General features: G+C 40.3%; 1 protein-coding gene across 1 annotated transcript in view; it reads right to left on the bottom strand.

Moving 5' to 3' along the window:
- Positions 1-16086, bottom strand: part of LOC122403136 (inhibin beta chain) — a 72197-nt gene extending 56111 nt beyond the window's left edge. Inside the window, exon 1 of the mRNA XM_043406486.1 lies at positions 15345-16086. Coding sequence (XP_043262421.1) covers positions 15345-16086 — 742 coding nt within the window. The remainder of the gene's footprint in view (positions 1-15344) is intronic.
- Between the last annotated feature and the right edge of the window lie 1036 nt (positions 16087-17122).

Genomic DNA, 17122 nt, shown 5'->3' with positions numbered 1-17122 from the left:
CTAAAGTTAAACACAAGAAAAAAATCAATATTTCAACTTTAAAATGCTGTCTTTTTTTTAATTATCAAGTTTTTTCTGTCCTTTTATACCGGCTATAGAGAAATGTATCCCAATTTAGAATCTTTTTCATTTTTTTAACTTAGACAAACAGAACGGCTGGAATCATGGAAGCCATTAGAACACTTTCTTGGTTGCGTACGAGGCTCTATACTGCCACTAATTTTGATTATTTCCTCGTTGTAAAAATTTGTGAACATTACTGAAAGAGTCATAAATATATATGCAAAACGCCAATGCAAGAACTTGCATAACTTCTTTGTGAAAAAATACCAAGGAAAACAGAAAAAAACGCGTTTTACAGTAGAAGACCCCCTTAAGGGTGTTCGTACAAGAAATGGCCTCGAAAAAGAATTTGTTTTATGAGTACCCCGTGAATGTAAAAATGTGTTGATTTTAATATATTCTTGATGACGAATAGCCTCATGATTGTGAAACTTGTGACGAATCAGAGTCGTCATTATACTGGCAATAACTTCAACAATATTGTAGGAACAAAGAAAAAAGCGTATGAAAAAATATGTTGATTTTAACCCTTTGCGGTCGTATTAAGTTTATACTTGGGAGTCATGCTGGTAGGAATTAAATGCCTAATTGCACTTAAACACAATTTGTGAAATATTCTTTCGAATTCTGTGTATCCCCCAAGCTTGTCGACTTGATATAACATAAGATATCAGTATGGTTCTTTGCTGTGGTGGTTGAGAGCAACATATGACCGCGGAGGATTAATATTTGAGACTTGATGACGACTGAGTAGTCTCATGATTGTGAAACTTGACATCAACGACTTGTAACGAGTCAGAGTCGTTATTGTATCGCCACCAAAATGAAATTACAAAACTTTCGTAATATCTTAGAACCTGTACGTTTCTGGGACTACAGAACCAACTAATTTAACGTTAATAAAGACGATCGAGCGTCAGCTATGCGTTCTGGGGCAAGTTTGCTTCTTGGACCGCGTCAATCGCCAATCTGTCTATTACGACCATGAAAATCCATTAGATGCCAGAGTAACGGTTCCCTCTTTGATCCGTTAGATCTTCCCGAGTATCCAAGGTCAAGAAGGTCCTCGAAAGAGCACTTGGTTGCACGGTGTGTCTAAGGAGGCGACCTTGAATGCACTATTACGGTTAAGAGCACGCGGTACGAATAGATTTTACCGTGCCATTTAACGCACGCCTCGGACTAATTGCGATTACGTATCGGTTATTATCTAATCGCGGCCTGTACTTTAGCCACGGGAAAACAAAGGGAACGGGCTCGTCAAATGAAAATAGATCAATCGCGAGAGAGAGTTCGAAAGCCTTGGCATAGTTTGCAGTCGAACGAGAGAAATTATCCTTGCTTAAGGTGTGTGAGGAAAAACTTAATTCCTTTTGTCCTTTTAAGGTTCTCTTTATGATTTTTTTTTTCAATGGTAGGCAGGGTGTATCGTACTGAGATTTTGCAGATATATTTATTCATCATATAAGTAGGTATAGTATTCTTTTCATAAAAAAATATTGAAAATTGTGGGAGTTATAACTTTTTATTTAAAGAAATGTATTTAAACTGACTTGATATTTCAAGATCTAGCGGACCGATTGACTTCAAATTTGGAGAGAATATTCAGCAGACACGCCTTTATCGCTGAGACTAGGGGTTATTGCTGTCTAGACTAATATTTTCGGCCTTTTTTGTGATTTTGTTTTCAATGGTAGATAGGCTGTTTTGTACTGAAATTTTGCAGATTTATTTATTCATTTTATAAGCATGTTCAGTATTTTTTTTAATCAAAAAGTATTAAAAATTGTGAGATTTATAACTTCTTGTTTAATAATTCTGAAAAAGGTGCTCCACTGGCTTCCACCTTTGCAGCCGATCCGCTAATCCGAAACAGAGGGAGCTAAAGTATTTTCATAAGGTGTAATTAGAGCAGGAACTAGGCAGAAATCAAAATCCTGATAAATAAAGGAATAGCGGCACCTCAAGTTTCGAATTTCTATTTTTCAACTTTTCTTTTGTCTTTGGCATATTAAAAAAAAAGTAGTGAATCTCAATATTTTTTGAAATCTTTAGTTCCAGCAATAAAGGCGTATCTACTGAATATTCTCTCCAAATTCAAAGTCAATCGGTCTTTAATCTTTCTTCCACATCTGGAAATATTATGGAAGTCAGTTTGAAAAAACACATTTAAACAAGAAATTATAACTTCTACAATTTTTAATATTTTTTTATGAAAAAAATACTGTAGATACATATACGGTGAATAAATATATCTGAAAAATTTCAGTACAAAACAGCTTACTTATCATTAAAAAGAAATTACAAAAAGTCATCTTGGAATGGAAGCCAGCTTAAATGCGTTTCTTTAATCAAAAAGTTATAAGTCCCACAATTTTTAATATTATTGTATGAAAAAAATATTGTAAATACTTATAAGATGAATAAATATATCTGCAAATTCTCAACACAAATCAGCCTACCTATCATTACAAAAAATGACAAAAGAGGCAAAAAAATGACAGTCTAGACAGCAATACCCCTTTAAGCTTTCCAGTCGAAGGACTCACCAAAAGCAGAAGCTCTCTAAACACAACTGTACCTGATTTAACGAGTAAACTCGAATTACCTGTTACCTTGCACCACGTTAAATTGTTTCCAAGCAAGTGGATTCGAAGAAAAAAGTGAAAAATGGGAAGACGAGGGTGCGGAGGCCTCCTGTGTTCGCTTCGCAACTGCTGCGTGCGACGAATTACGAGCTATGGACGCTCGAGCTTTTATAAAGAATTGCGTTGAGGAGAGCCGCAGCCAAGTCCTTTTAAAAGAGAACAACCGTCGAGAGCACGTATAATGGCCAGCCACTACGACAGGAATCTCTCTACTACGAGAGGATCTCATCCGGCAATGATGAACATTCTAACAAATAGCACCTCGACGAGGATCGCTCGTCGCGACGATTCCCTGTTTATTACAAGTTACGTGCCGCTCACGACGCTTATTTCCAATTTCCTTTCCTTCGTTTTTTAGTTTTACCATAGGTTTTTTTCTTTTCTCCTGTTCGTCTTTCGTTAGCGCTTTCGTAGCCCGCGCGATTCGAATCGTTCCGCAGCGATTTCCCTTCGAATCGGTAGGCACGAAAACGCATACACGTTGTTCGTAAAAAAGGAGAAGCGAGGAAAGCATAATAAAGCGGCAAAGGAAACTTTTTTTCGAGGACAGAAAATATTCTGAGGTAAATCAATATCAGCCGTACCCGTGCAGAATCATTCAAACGAATTATATTTCGATACTAAAGGGTGACTTGCCTTATGTAATGTCTCAAGGCACCCGTAGCGTTTCTCTGATGAAATTAAATACGCTCTGTATCGAACACGGTTTCGTCGACATGCATTCGATTCGTGCATAGTTTATCGAATATGTATAGTTGGAATCTTTTTTAATTCACTCACAGACGGAATAAATAAAAATAGTCTGTCTAATTGTTTGGAAATAGGAGTGTTTAAAATTATATTGTTGTTAAAACACCAGCTATATGGGGTGTTTTCTAAGGTTGGTACACTACTTGTAATCATGTTCAATTCGATCATTAAATACAATGATAAAACAGTCGTGAAACCAATCTGCTTTGTGCTAAGAAAGTTTTTCTTAATCTCATTATATTTGCGATAATATTCACTGATGTGCACTAAAATAATAACGTTCACTTCATGTATACTGCTAACGACATATGTTAATTCAAAAATATAAAGGACACAAGTGTTTGGAACCCACGTAAATGTTTTAATAAAAACATTTTCACGTCTTGTAATATGCTTTACAAGATTTCACGATTTTATTTATGTCGATCGTGTAAATAAAACTCTGTATGGCGTCGAGAACTGTTATCTCAAAAGCAAATACAGCACTAGATGCATTGTGGCAGCGATTCTCAAACATGGAGGCCGCGAACTCTTAGGAAAAGAAATAAGCTTGTTATTGGACTGCGGATTTTAATGCATTTATAGAAAATTTTAATTCTCAAAAAACTACAGAATGCATTTGATATGCAAAAATATAAGAAACACTTAAAGATACGAATTATTATATTTATTAATTTTATTAAGAAAAATATAAATTTGCATAAAGATCGGCGATCTACTTATTATATAATGGAGTAAAAAACATGCTTCTCAAAAAATTTTATTTATATTAATATATTGATATTTGCAAGGCTTTCTGACCAAGATTCTTATTATTGGAAAAAATCGAAAAATATATATGTATGTATTACGGAATTAATGTATAATATTAATTTATTGAAGGGCATAGATGAAACGAACACGCATTTTTGGCGTCCTTTCATAGTTTATAGTAATTGACAGTTTTGTGTTAAGTGCAAGTGTTAATATCATTTATACAGGGTGATCGGCCACCCCTGAGAAAAATTTTAATGGGAGATTCTAGAGGGCAAAATAAGACGAAGATCAAGAATACCAATTTGTTGATTGAGGCTTCGTTAAAAAGTTATTAACGTTTAAAGTTCCGTCTGTAGAACGGCAATTTGCGAACAGCTGCGTATGCGTGATAGTGGTTCTCACTCGCAATACTGTAAGGCTGTCGATACGTCACTAACAATAAGTAGTGTTTCTCATACTGAGTGAAAACCACTATCGCATAACTTTTTAACGAAGCCTCAATCAACAAATTGGTATTCTTGATTTTCGTCTTATTTTGGCCTCTAGAATCTTCCATTACAATTTTTCCCAGGGGTGGCCAACACCTTGTATAAAAAAGGTTTCAGAAATAAATAGCATTTCTTATTAATATTTCAGGAATAATATGTAAATTTAGAAAATGACTTAAAAGTCTTGAATATTGATGAATGGTATAAATTACATCCAAGGGTAATAATTATTATAACTCGAAGCGTAAATCCATTGTCCATCTCATTAAATTTAGATTTGTACAATTAGTTTCATAATTTTATGAGTATTTTCTAAAATAATATTTGTAATTTATCACTCCGTTTCTGTAAAAAGTAGTAAAATTGTATAAGGTTTTCTGTTGTAATTGATATAATTTAACGTGGAAGTTAAGTAAGAAATATTCTTTTTCCTACTATTCAATAAATTAACTATCGGAGACTCGTATGAGTCCACTAACATTATTTATATTTATTCCAGTGCAGTTCATTATACAAAATAAAATAAGTTTAAGTTAAAAAATATAAAACTATTTAAATCAAATCGAAATTGTCTGAACATGCACACGTTTTTTTAAAAAAAGAGTTTGAGATTGTATCAAGAAAATGAGAATTTAATTCTATCGTAAGAAGTGAGCCAAACATGTCGTACCATTAAGGAATTTCGGGATAAGCTGACTTTTAAGAAACATTGCATTAGGGAATAGAGGAACATTGCGAAGCAAACTAACTTAATCGCCGACGGAAGTGTAAAACATTCACGAATGGTCGTAAAGTCGTTTATCTGATATTTTGATATACAATTAAAGATATCGACGCTTCTCGCGCTGACAAAATTCTCCAAGGCCGTAAAACGTTTTATTGGATTTATCGGTCGATCGTTCGACCGGCATCTCGTCGTTTCGAAGTTCCAATGCGAATAGGTCGCGTCCACGTTGCGAAACAATTAACAACAAGGGAGGGAAAATAAGGGGTGGGAAAAAAATCGTCCAAGTCCTCCGTGACCGCAACGACGAGATGTTTAAGAAACAGAATCGATTCCCTCGGTTTCAACAACCGAGGGGATAAAATATTCAGAAGGTCGCTCGACATTAATATCCGATCGGAACTTTCGTAGAAAAGTTTCTGACGGGTGAGCGTGTCTGAGAGAAGACTGAAAGAGAACGAGAGGCGAAAGAGACGCAGCGCCATGTTGAATTCGAGCAAGAAAATACTCGAGTCGAACAATAAACAAAACCGTTCGATGCTTCCCAGCCCTAGTCTGGCTATTCGATGGAAAGTTTTTTTCTTCTTCGTCGGAGATTCCACAGAAGCGTATAAACTAACGTTTTACTTGAATTATAAAACACGAGTATTGTGATGCTTGAATTACTAGAGTAAGTAACTACAAGCTCGAGTTTAAGGGGATATTGCTGTCTGGGCTGATCATTTTTTCGGCATTTCTTGTGATCTTTTTTTTTTATTAAAGATAGGCTGTTTTGTATTCAGTTTTGTGAGAGTTGTAATTTTTTGTTTACGAAATGCATTTAAACAGACTTCCATGATATTTCAAGATTTAGCAGACCGATTGACTTAAAATTTGAAGAGAATATTCAGCAGATAGTAGCAGAACTAGAGATTTTCAAAAATATTGAGTTTTACTATCTTTTTCAGCCCCTTGTCGTACGATTTAATTTCAAATACTTTGTCACACCTATACTACTTAATTTTGTTTAAATTTGTTCGTACAAGGAATGGCCACGAAAAATAATAGATTTGTTTTATGAATACTTCGTAAATGTAAAAATGTGTTGATTTTAATACGTAATACTTGATGACGAGTGAGTAACCTTATATTGTGAAACTTGACATCAAGAACTTATAACGAGTCAGACTCGTCATTGTACGGTAAGGGGTTAATGTGCTAAAGACAATAGAAAAGTTGAAAAATAGAAATTCGAAACTTGAAGTGCGGTTATTCCTTTATTTACCAGGATTTTGACTTCTACCTAGTTTCTGCTTTAATTACACCCTTCCTTATGAAAATACTTAGCTCCCTCTGTTTCGGATTAGCGGATCGGCTGCAAAGGTGGAAGCCAGTGGAGCACCTTTTTCAGAATTATTAAACAAGAAGTTATAAATCTCACAATTTTTAATACTTTTTGATTAAAAAAAATACTGAACATGCTTATAAGATGAATAAATAAATCTGAAAAATTTCAGTACAAAACAGCCTATCTACCATTGAAAACAAAATCACAAAAAAGGCCGAAAATATTAGTCTAGACAGCAATAACCCCTAGTCTCAGCGATAAAGGCGTGTCTGCTGAATATTCTCTCGAAATTTGATGTCAATCGATCTTTGTTCATTCTGCTAGACTTTGAAATATTATGGATGTCAGTTTTAAAAAATACATTTGAACAAGAAGTTATAACTCCCACAATTTTTTATATTTTTTTATAAAAAAAATACGGTAGATGCTTGTATGATGAATAAATAAATCTGAAAAATATCAATAAAAAACAGCCTACTTACCATTAAAAAAAATCACAAAAAAGGTCGAAAAAATGGCAGTCTAGCAGTGTACCCTTAATGAAAGGAATATCAAAGTATGTAATGGATATAATATTAACGAGTGTGTATTGAACTTGATCCCCCGGTGGTGGCGTGGAGGGTGAGAAAGAGGCACGCGCGCGGATGTAACTAATTAACCGGGGCAAATGATTCTTGGCAGCACGTTGCGTGGGGCCGCCAGCCATGCGGACCAGCGAGCTGGTCGTCTGTTTCCAGGCGCGACTGGTAATACACTGTGCAATTCCCCTGTCAGGAGTAATGGTTTCCTCTTGAACATGAAAAACTCGAGGCACAATAAACCGCCGAAATTATGACTGCAAGCTTACAGCATCGGCATCGTTCGGGTAATGCCGATAGAATGGCCCGTAGAGATGGCCTCCGCGAGGAGAAGGGGGATAAAAAGGGGCGACGAGGGTGGAAAAAAAAAGAAGTCAGAAGGCGGAGGAAACGACGAGCAACAACGACGACGAAGCGTCGAGCGACTTTGGTTGGCCCTTAAGTAACGACCAATTGGACGCGAAAACGGTGAGAATTGCTGTGTCGCGAACTTAACCTCCTGGAGAAAAGGGGGGTTCAGGGAGAAATCTTTTTTTCCCTTTCTTTTTTTCCCCCCCAACCAGTTAATTTTCTTCTTTCTCTCGATAACGTATCGATGGGTCCTCTTCGACAGAAACGCGACCCTCTCTACGCCGTTACTTGTTACGTCTCTTTTTTCCAACTTTCTTTACTTCGGCGCAATCGTCGGCGTCGTGCCGTCGTTGTCGTCGTTATCGTCTTCATCGTCGTCTGCGGAGATTTCGTATTCGTCCTTGACGGCTGGCGAAATGATACGCGACTGGTGGCGCGCTGTCGACGGCTGTTGAGACGCATAAATTCTTATGGGGGTCTTATAGTCAAAGCGCTGTGAAATGGCTCCCGTCGATGGGCGGTGAGAATATAAACGTTGTTTTTACACGGGATCATTTCTCACGGGTTGTAAAATCCGATATTCCCGTGTTTGGTGTAGCTGTCGCCCTCCTGTCACCGGAAGACTCGTTGGTTACATTTTTCTCCGCCCGTTTATTTGAATGGAAACGCTTCCTATCGATTCCAAGTGCTACTAGGGAGGCTCGGCTGCCTCTTCGGGTAACTTTTTAAATGCAACTTAGTCGCTTAGCTTCACGGATCACCTACAGAGGTCCCGCTATACGCTGTCGTCGCTGCTCTCTTTGAACATCCGGTCACCACTCTACGCGCGAATAAATCTTCTGGATGAATTCGTCGATGGCCGACCATTGGGTCATTTAAGGCGCGCTGGACACATTTTTCAACGCCGATAAAACTCGATTAACGCCGTTCCAACGGAAAAATAGAGGCTATCGAGTCATCATTTGAAGTCTCGTGCAACTATTCCACCCTCTATGGGTCCCTGAGAATATCATGGGACGAAAGAGAAGGCTATGATGCAAGCTATGCAACCATTGGGTCATTTAAGGTGCACTGGGCACATTTTCCAAGACACAATAAAACTTAATTAGCGTTTCAACAGAAAAATAGAGGCTATCGAATCATTGTTTAGAGTGTCATCTAGCTCTTCCGCCTTCTATGGGTTCCTGAGAGCATCATGGAACGAAAGAGAAGGCCCTGGTGCAAGCTACGCAACCATTGGATCATTTAAGGTGCACTGTACACATTTTTCAAAATTAATAAAACTTGATTAATGCCATTTCAATAGAAAAATTACCATTTGGAGTCTCGTGTAGCTCTTCCACCCTCTATGGGTTCCTGAGAGCATCATAAAACGAAAAGAGGGCTACGGTACAAGCTATGCAATCATTTAATCATTTAAGGTGCACTGGAGACATTTTTCAAGATTAATAAAACTTGATTGATGTCATTTCAATAGAAAAATTATCATTTAGAGTCTCGTGTAGCTCTTCCACCCTTTATGAAAGAAGCCTATGATGCAAGCTATGCACCCCTATATTTACTTAACTCATTGAAGTTAAGAAGTTTGCTAGTTCTTTGCCTCGAAGCGACAGCCAAATATCGAGATCTAACAACCCTAAACGCATAGACGCGTCTCCAATTATTTTCACCATGTCAACGTTTGACAGCAAGTTTTTTTCTTTTTACCCGCTTTGACGCGCAGAGAGGAAAATTATCGACGCGTCTCTCTCTCTCTCGTCATGCTCATCAAGTACGTACAACGTCCATATTTAACAAAAGCGAATTCAACGCATTTTTTTCGAATCTCATCTCGTTGTCGCAAATTTATTCTCTGAAATTTGTCCTTGTCGTGGAGATTAACAATTGATTAAATCGAGCCGTTCGAGTCCTTGAAACGTCGGGGGAAATTCAATGGAGTCGTTACGTTTCCAGCGAGCCCGGAAAAAGTACCGTTCATTGTTTCCTCTCCACGTGGAGAGGAATCCTTGAAGAGGTGACAACTTAACTTTATTATTCCTGTCAATCCGGGGAAGAGAAAACAATGCGAACGTAGCTTAATTTAGCGCTTTTCTGTCCAATCGTTTACGCGTGGTACGTATTTCCTATCCGAGTGACAGTGTAGAAATTTATTCACGATATTCCAAGTGATCGAAGCATCCAAGAAACACCGACAATCCCTGGCAGCCATTCGTTAATTTATTATTCGAAAATCGACGCGATCAGCAATAAATCGAAGGAAGAGACATCGAAACAAACCGGCGATAGGCTATAAAGTTGTTTCCAACGACAGTTTTACTCGTCGTGGACGTCATTAGAAAACTCGTTAACGAAATTCCACGCGACCGGGCGTAGTACGCTGGTTAGAGCCGTTACGCAGTAAACGTAAACATTTTTCGACGCTCTACGGTGAGAGAATCGTATTGCAAATTCGTCTATCGCGCAAACGAAAATCTAATTATACTACGCGCGCGCGCGCGCATGAGAGAACTCGTCGAGCGAGAAACTGAAACGCAGTTACGCTCGATCGTTGTAAATTTACGACGCGACAGCGCGTCTACGCTACTTTTGCTCGAAAAATTACGAGACGTTGATGCGCCATTATTCGAATCCGATCGCCTCCTCAGGCTCTCCCATCGATTTCGCGTGGATACGTTCGAGCGCGTGCGATCCCCGCGAAACGAACGCTGACGGACGATCCAGGTGGGAATTTTTGTGTCTCGAAAAAAAAGAAAAATATGGAACAAAAAGTTTCACCCCCCGGAGGGAACGGGTCGATACTAAAGAGACGATGGTGGTTTATAGTTTCTTTAGTTTCTTCAAAAAGAATGACGTGTTCGCCGGCTATCTATAGGGACGGCGACATTGACGTTAAAGTATCACGCACGCCGCATTACGATACGCTCTCCGATACGATGCTCAGGCCGACGACCACGAATTCGTCGCCGCGAAATGCTCGACTGTCGATCGACCGATTTTTCCGCGTTCCTCGCGCGCCATCGAGCGAAAAAAAAGTAAACGTTAACCCTTTGCAGCGAACCCGAGATACAGCGTTCTTCACAATTTTCTATTTTGCTTTGATGATCGAAATAAATCGTTCGCGTAATGGGAAAATTTGCTCGTAACGAAAACGTGATTATCTGTTCGAGGAACCAGTGATAATTTTTTTTTCTATCAAAAACTGATATACTCGTATAGTTTTTCGAAAGTTTGTTTTAGTTTATCGTTGGAAGAGAAACGATCGGAATGAATCATTCCGGCAATCCTGTTCGCCGGTTTCCTCGAAGTAAGAGGGAATGACACTGGTGAACGTGCGCGGTTTCTTTGCCGGGAAGGAGGTCTGTCCCCGTGATCGCGAAAGCATGAGAGCCCGATGGTCAGCGTGTAAACGCAGGTAGACGAGGAAACGAGGGGCAGAGAGGGGGGGATCGAGCGAGCAGGAACGACGAAACGCTTTGCAACAGCAGCTCGTTAATTTAACCGACGGCGAACGTTACCGTACTAGCATACCGTAATGCACGGTCGTAAACGCTCGCCAACGTTACCGCTTCTATCTCCGGCCGCGGCTCTATTACCCTTATTGTTAAACTTAAAGTTACTGAACTACGGAACGAGAACTATAGACCGCCGTGGCGCGACACCCATGACTGCGAGCCACGTGGCTCCAGGCGTGTGGCCACGCATGCATGCGATCCAAGGTGTCATCCGTGACGTTCCTTTCATTGCACGCCACCCCCACCGCCTCCGCGCACCCGCGCCAATTCGCGACGGGGAGAGAATCACCGCGAGGGGGAGGGGGAGGGGGCGGAGGAAGGGGGCAGGGACCTTTTTTTCGGGAACCCGCGAACCACGTGTTCCTTTGCGCCCGTTTACGTTTCGCCCCGAAAACACGATCGTCGACGCGTACACCGACGAAATTAATAAACGGAGCGCGGGCACGCGAGTGACGTGGCAGTCGATGTGCATCCAACGAGAAGTCAAAAAGTAGGATCGATACCTAACGTAAAACTTGTGTATACGGGGTGGCCGGGAAATAATCGTGGTACACGTTGCTTCCGCCGCGTAAGATAACTCGGGCTACGACGTTACCTCACGAGAGACGATTGTTGTTAATGTAATAAAGGAACGAGACTTTAAATTAATTTATGACTAGACTAAGGTTAGGTCTGGGTCGGTTGTAGATATTGAACGAATATAAACGTTTGCTAGTTAAATATAAACAAATATCTCTTCGCTTTGGTAGAGTAATGTGCTGGCATTTTCTGAAATTTTATACATAATATGATATACATGCATAAACATAACAGAAATTGTTCCTACTTTTAAGCTATTATTTAAGTGAGTAGGGTCAGTTGCCCTCGTATGGAATACGTTGTAAATATACTGAAAGAATCGACGAGACACGTTTAAATTAATTCACGACCAGAGTGCGATTCTTAAAGAATCCAGTTGTAGATATTCAACGAATATCGTTCCTGATCTATTTAAATATAAACAAATATCTCTTTACTTTAATTGAGTAATATAATTTTGCGAAATTTTATACATAGTATAAGATACATGCATGAACATAACAGAAACTGTTCGCACTTTTACACTATTATTTAAACGAGTCAGTTGCCCTAATATGGAATGCGTTCTTAATTTGATACACCGCAATATTAAACAAATCGATTACGATTGTCATTTGTTGTAACTAGCGTGCAACTATGCCCGAATTCCAAAGCAACACGTGTTCGTAAAAGAATATTGAAAAAAATATCGCAGTCTGAGTTTTTGCAAGGTGATCTTTGACCAAATATTATACATAATAAGATGAGTGCATCAACCTTGTCTTAGCTCGATTATTTCTTCAAATAAATATAAACATATATAAATATAGTATTCCATATTACGAGCACTATGAGCCTAATATGGAAAATGAGTATCTCAGTAAAAAAAGTAAACATTTCCTAAACCGTTATTATATTTTAAATTCTGCTGTTACCCGTCAAAAGAGCATACCTATAAATTCATAATATTTAAGTTTTTATAAAAGTTCTGCGAGCAAGTAAAACATGTATATGAAAAAAAAGTATTCTATATTAGGGTAACCGACCCTAATATTACGATGTGGCATCGAGAAGAATTAATATTTTACCCTTCAAAATATCGATATAAGATAGGGGAAAGAGAATTGAATTGCTTTTTATTTTTAATATTAAATCAAATAAATGTACGTTGTGCACAGAAAACGTGGCATAATTTAAAATTTATATTATACGCAAGCTATATGTATTACAGTATTTTATAAAAAATAATTCAATCAAGATCAAGAACTGTGATCACTAGACTGTGGATGTTTATGCATTTATGGAAAATTTTAATTCTCAAGAAATTACAGTATGCACTTAATATGCAAAAATATAAGAAATACTTAAAGTAAGATACGAATTATTTTATTTAATGGACGAGTCATGTAAATTTATGTTTTTCCATTCTGATTTCCTACGACGGGCTACGTAGATTTACGTTTCTGTTTGAATTTTTATTACGCTGCGTTATAAATAAATAAAAATGAAAAACTAACGCAGCATAATAGAAATTGAAATAAGAGACGTAAATCTACGTGGCCCGTCCTAGGAAGTTGGAATGGAAAAACGTAAATTTACGTGACTCGTCCGTTAAGTGTTAAGGGCTGAGACAACCCTCTATAAAGTTCCCATTTCATTAATTCTATTGATCCCTTGACGTACGATTCAATTTCAAATATTTTTTCCAACACTATTTAATTTTGTTTATTCGTACGAGGAATGGCCACGAAAAAGAATTAGTTTTACGAATAACTCGTGAATGTAAAAATATGTTGATTTTAATACTAGAACTACCGAAGTGGTAAAAATGACTCATTCTTAATTTTTAATAAAAAATTGTAAAAAATTACTTTTTCTAGAAGAGATTGAATAAACATTTATTTTCATTGCATTGTACGTTTCTTCAAGTGTATCTAGTTTTAATTTCTTCAATACAAATAAATACACTATAAGGGTCGGTCGTTCTACTATTAATATACAAAACTCGATAACGAGTAAGTAGCCTCGTGTTTGTGACACTTGACATCCAAAACTTCATATTTAATAAAAATATGAATTTGTACAATGATTGTCTATTTATGACAATGTAGCATACATTTTCCGCGTAGCATAGCTCGTAAAACGTGCACCTCATAATATCGTACGTTTAAAAACGTATGTTAAGGTCACGCTATTAATTGATTGTGGTAACTTTATTTATGCTCAATTAAATCCGCAGTTTCAGAGTTTTACGTTTGAAGTCATTTATCCCGCAAACTACACAACCGATCGTAAAAATTCTATGTTTCTTTTTTTTTGGATAAGAAATCATATCTCGTATCGTATATACCATTACCACCCATTTTATTAATTTCTTATCGAAGTACGGGTCTTTGTGTGCAACGTACTAACAGGGTTAGACGAAAATTGGATCGTACACGGTACTTATTGTATTAGACCGCTAACGACCGACGCGATCGACCATTCTATACCAGAGACCCGGGGCGTGCACTCGTCTTGCCACTTGGAGAGCCTAAGTATCGATAAACGCGTGCACGTTCACGGCCCCTCTGTTTTCATGGACCCTTGTTTACGAAAACTTTTTCGCGCGTTTCAGCAACCGTTACCCTTCCCGGAGATCGTTCGAAATCCGTTCCGTTATTTACCGTCAAACGTTTCGTACGCGTCAAAGCCGGGACGACGAACGCGAACCCTAACTCTCGAAAAAGTTTTCTCGAGAGGGGGTGAAAAAAGTTTTCGTCGATCCTCCTAGTCTAATTCGCCACAGTGGAAGTTACTCGCCCCGACGAATATCCGGGGTTGGTATATTAATCGAGTAGATTTCAATTTTGCAACGCGCCAACAACCACGCCTTTCCCTCGAAGCTCCTTTCCATCGATCGAATTTCGTCCCGGTAAAAACTTTTACCAACGCCGGGAACGATGAAATTTCTGCTCCGCACCGCTCGTCGATACTCGAATCGATAACCGCTCCGCCAGCCACCACGCGTAGTCGGCCAATTTTTATTTCCGTTTCAATCGGTACGAAGCAGTGAAATAAAAATAAAACTCTGGACGTCTAGCGGCTATTACGCGACGTGGCGCCGGCATTAACGGTCAATTATACTACGCGATTTTATCGCAAGCGTAGTAGTAACTCATTCAATATCGTTAAAGCCACGGGGAACGAGACGTTGATTGACACACGTTTACGCACCGAAAACAGGGACGCACGACCACCGATTCGTTCGCGTGACACGATTTTTTACATCGTCATTAATAGGAAAACGGTTCGAATAATAGAAAACTGATTAAAAGAAAATATCATTACGACTATCGAAACATGTGTTTAGCCGGAAAAAGGAATTCCTAATACAAACAGTCGCTGCGATCCAAACACTCGTCGTTCCCACCTACGCACGAAAAGTTCGTTTACACTCCCAACGTTCGAGCAGTTCGTTCATCCCTATGTTATTGCACGTGATTCGCACAACGTGGTCCCGTACACTCTGAGCTGTTCCTCGTTTTACAATTTAGTTTCTAGCGTTGTTCAGGGCGCGTTATCGTTGAAATGTAAATAAGAGACTCACCGGGCTCGGCAAAGGTGATGATCTCGGAGGTCCTCGCGTAGAAGTCGTCCATCTCCTCGTGCGCTTCCTGGCCCTCGTGGTTCCCGTAATCGAGCCTCTCGTTGTCTTCGGTGGCGGTCTCGGGCTGTTGGTCGAGGTTCCTGTAGGAATACTCGTCGCCGCCGTAGAGAAATTCCCCTGAGTATTCGGTCTCGTGGTCGTTCCTCGATCTTTCGGGATACTGAGTGGACTGCGCCTCGGCTCTGTAAAGAGTCTCGAGGGCCAGGTGCCTGGGTACCGTAGCCAGGGTTCTGTTAACGTCTGGTCGCGTCCTGAGGCCGAGTTTGGTGAGTATTTGATGCTTGATGGCCTCCAGCCTGAGATCGTCCGGAGTGGGCGCGGCGGTGTCCTTCGAACCACCGCCCCGATGCGTCTCGTGGATGTGCTGATGCTGTTGCTGCTGATGCGGGCAACCCGGGCAAGTCTGATGATGGTTCTGACGCGGTTGAACCGGCGAGAACGTCAAACAACAAAGCGCCAATCCTATCAGGAGCACATTCGACGGTACCAACGACGTTCCTCTGCACCTGTAGACGATGCGAAAGGAGGAGGCCAGGTGAGATCGTTGATCTCGACACGATTGACTCGTATCGATCGGAGGAGGATCGAGCGGCGACGCTCGACAGGTTGCAGTCTTTTCCCAGAGCCTCTCGTTTCGACCTGCGTTTGAGGTGAGTCCCGCTCTGTACGGCACCTGGTGCATCTCGGCGGCGAGTCACCTCCTCCTCCCCCACCACCACCTCCTCCTTCCTCTACTACTACTACCACTACTGCTACTCCTTCCTCCTTTACGATCTTCCGCCTTAACGAGCCTATCCTCCGTTTTTCTCGATCGGCAACAACCACCGACTCGATCGCGCTCGTTTCTACTAACTCTACCGGTACCGTTCGGGTTAAAGAAAAGACCGACCGTTGCGAGCGCGATACTATTTCGTACGAAGTCAACCTGCTGAGCGTCCGTGCAAGGTGTCCTTGCCTCTGACCTGCGGCACGGCGACAAACGGCTACGACGTCGACGACGGCGACGAGCGGAACCTGTTGAAAGGGCGAGAATCTCGTAGAGCGGCGATGACAACGGCGATGACGAGCACGACGACAGGGAAAAGGCATTCTCGCCAAAACCCCCCATTACCAACTACCCGGTGCCGCTGTTTCAGGATCGATCTCACCCGCAAGATGGACCGCCGTAACAACCGGGTACACCCTGCTCGTGTTTTCGGCCATTCGCGATCCTTTTCACTGCTTGCACGTCCACAGGTATGTGGCCCTTACACTGCCAAACTATTACTTTATTCTATCTTCTTCCCTTTCTTTTTCCTGATGGATCCGCGTCCGCTTCTCTTGCCACCGTTTGCACCGTTTCACCGAATCGTCACCCTCGTATCTTCCTTCTCGTTCCTCGTCACGTCCGAAGCGATCGCGTACGGATTTCCTTGGATCGTCCTTGAAGCGACTTTAACGACGGAGAACCAGGTTGTCGACCTTAATTCCTCTCCAGCGATCTCCGTACGGCTCTTTCTTCCACTCTTCCGCGATCAATTTCGACAATCGACGACTAAGGTCTCCTCGACTTCCTTGGACACTTTCTACGCGTACCTAATGTTTCACTACGACTAAGATCTTCGGAATGATGCACCATTTAAAAGTCTGCCGTGACCGGACACGTAACGATGGGCATCCGACCCGGCACAGAGTTCCTTAGGAGGATCCCCTTTCGGCGGATAGGAAAAACGTTTTTC

Source organism: Colletes gigas, unplaced genomic scaffold, assembly GCF_013123115.1.
Source record: "Colletes gigas isolate AHSC1104 unplaced genomic scaffold, ASM1312311v1 Colletes_gigas_Sc00044, whole genome shotgun sequence".
Lineage (NCBI taxonomy): Eukaryota > Metazoa > Arthropoda > Insecta > Hymenoptera > Colletidae > Colletes > Colletes gigas.
This window is presented reverse-complemented; position numbering and strand designations above follow the sequence as displayed.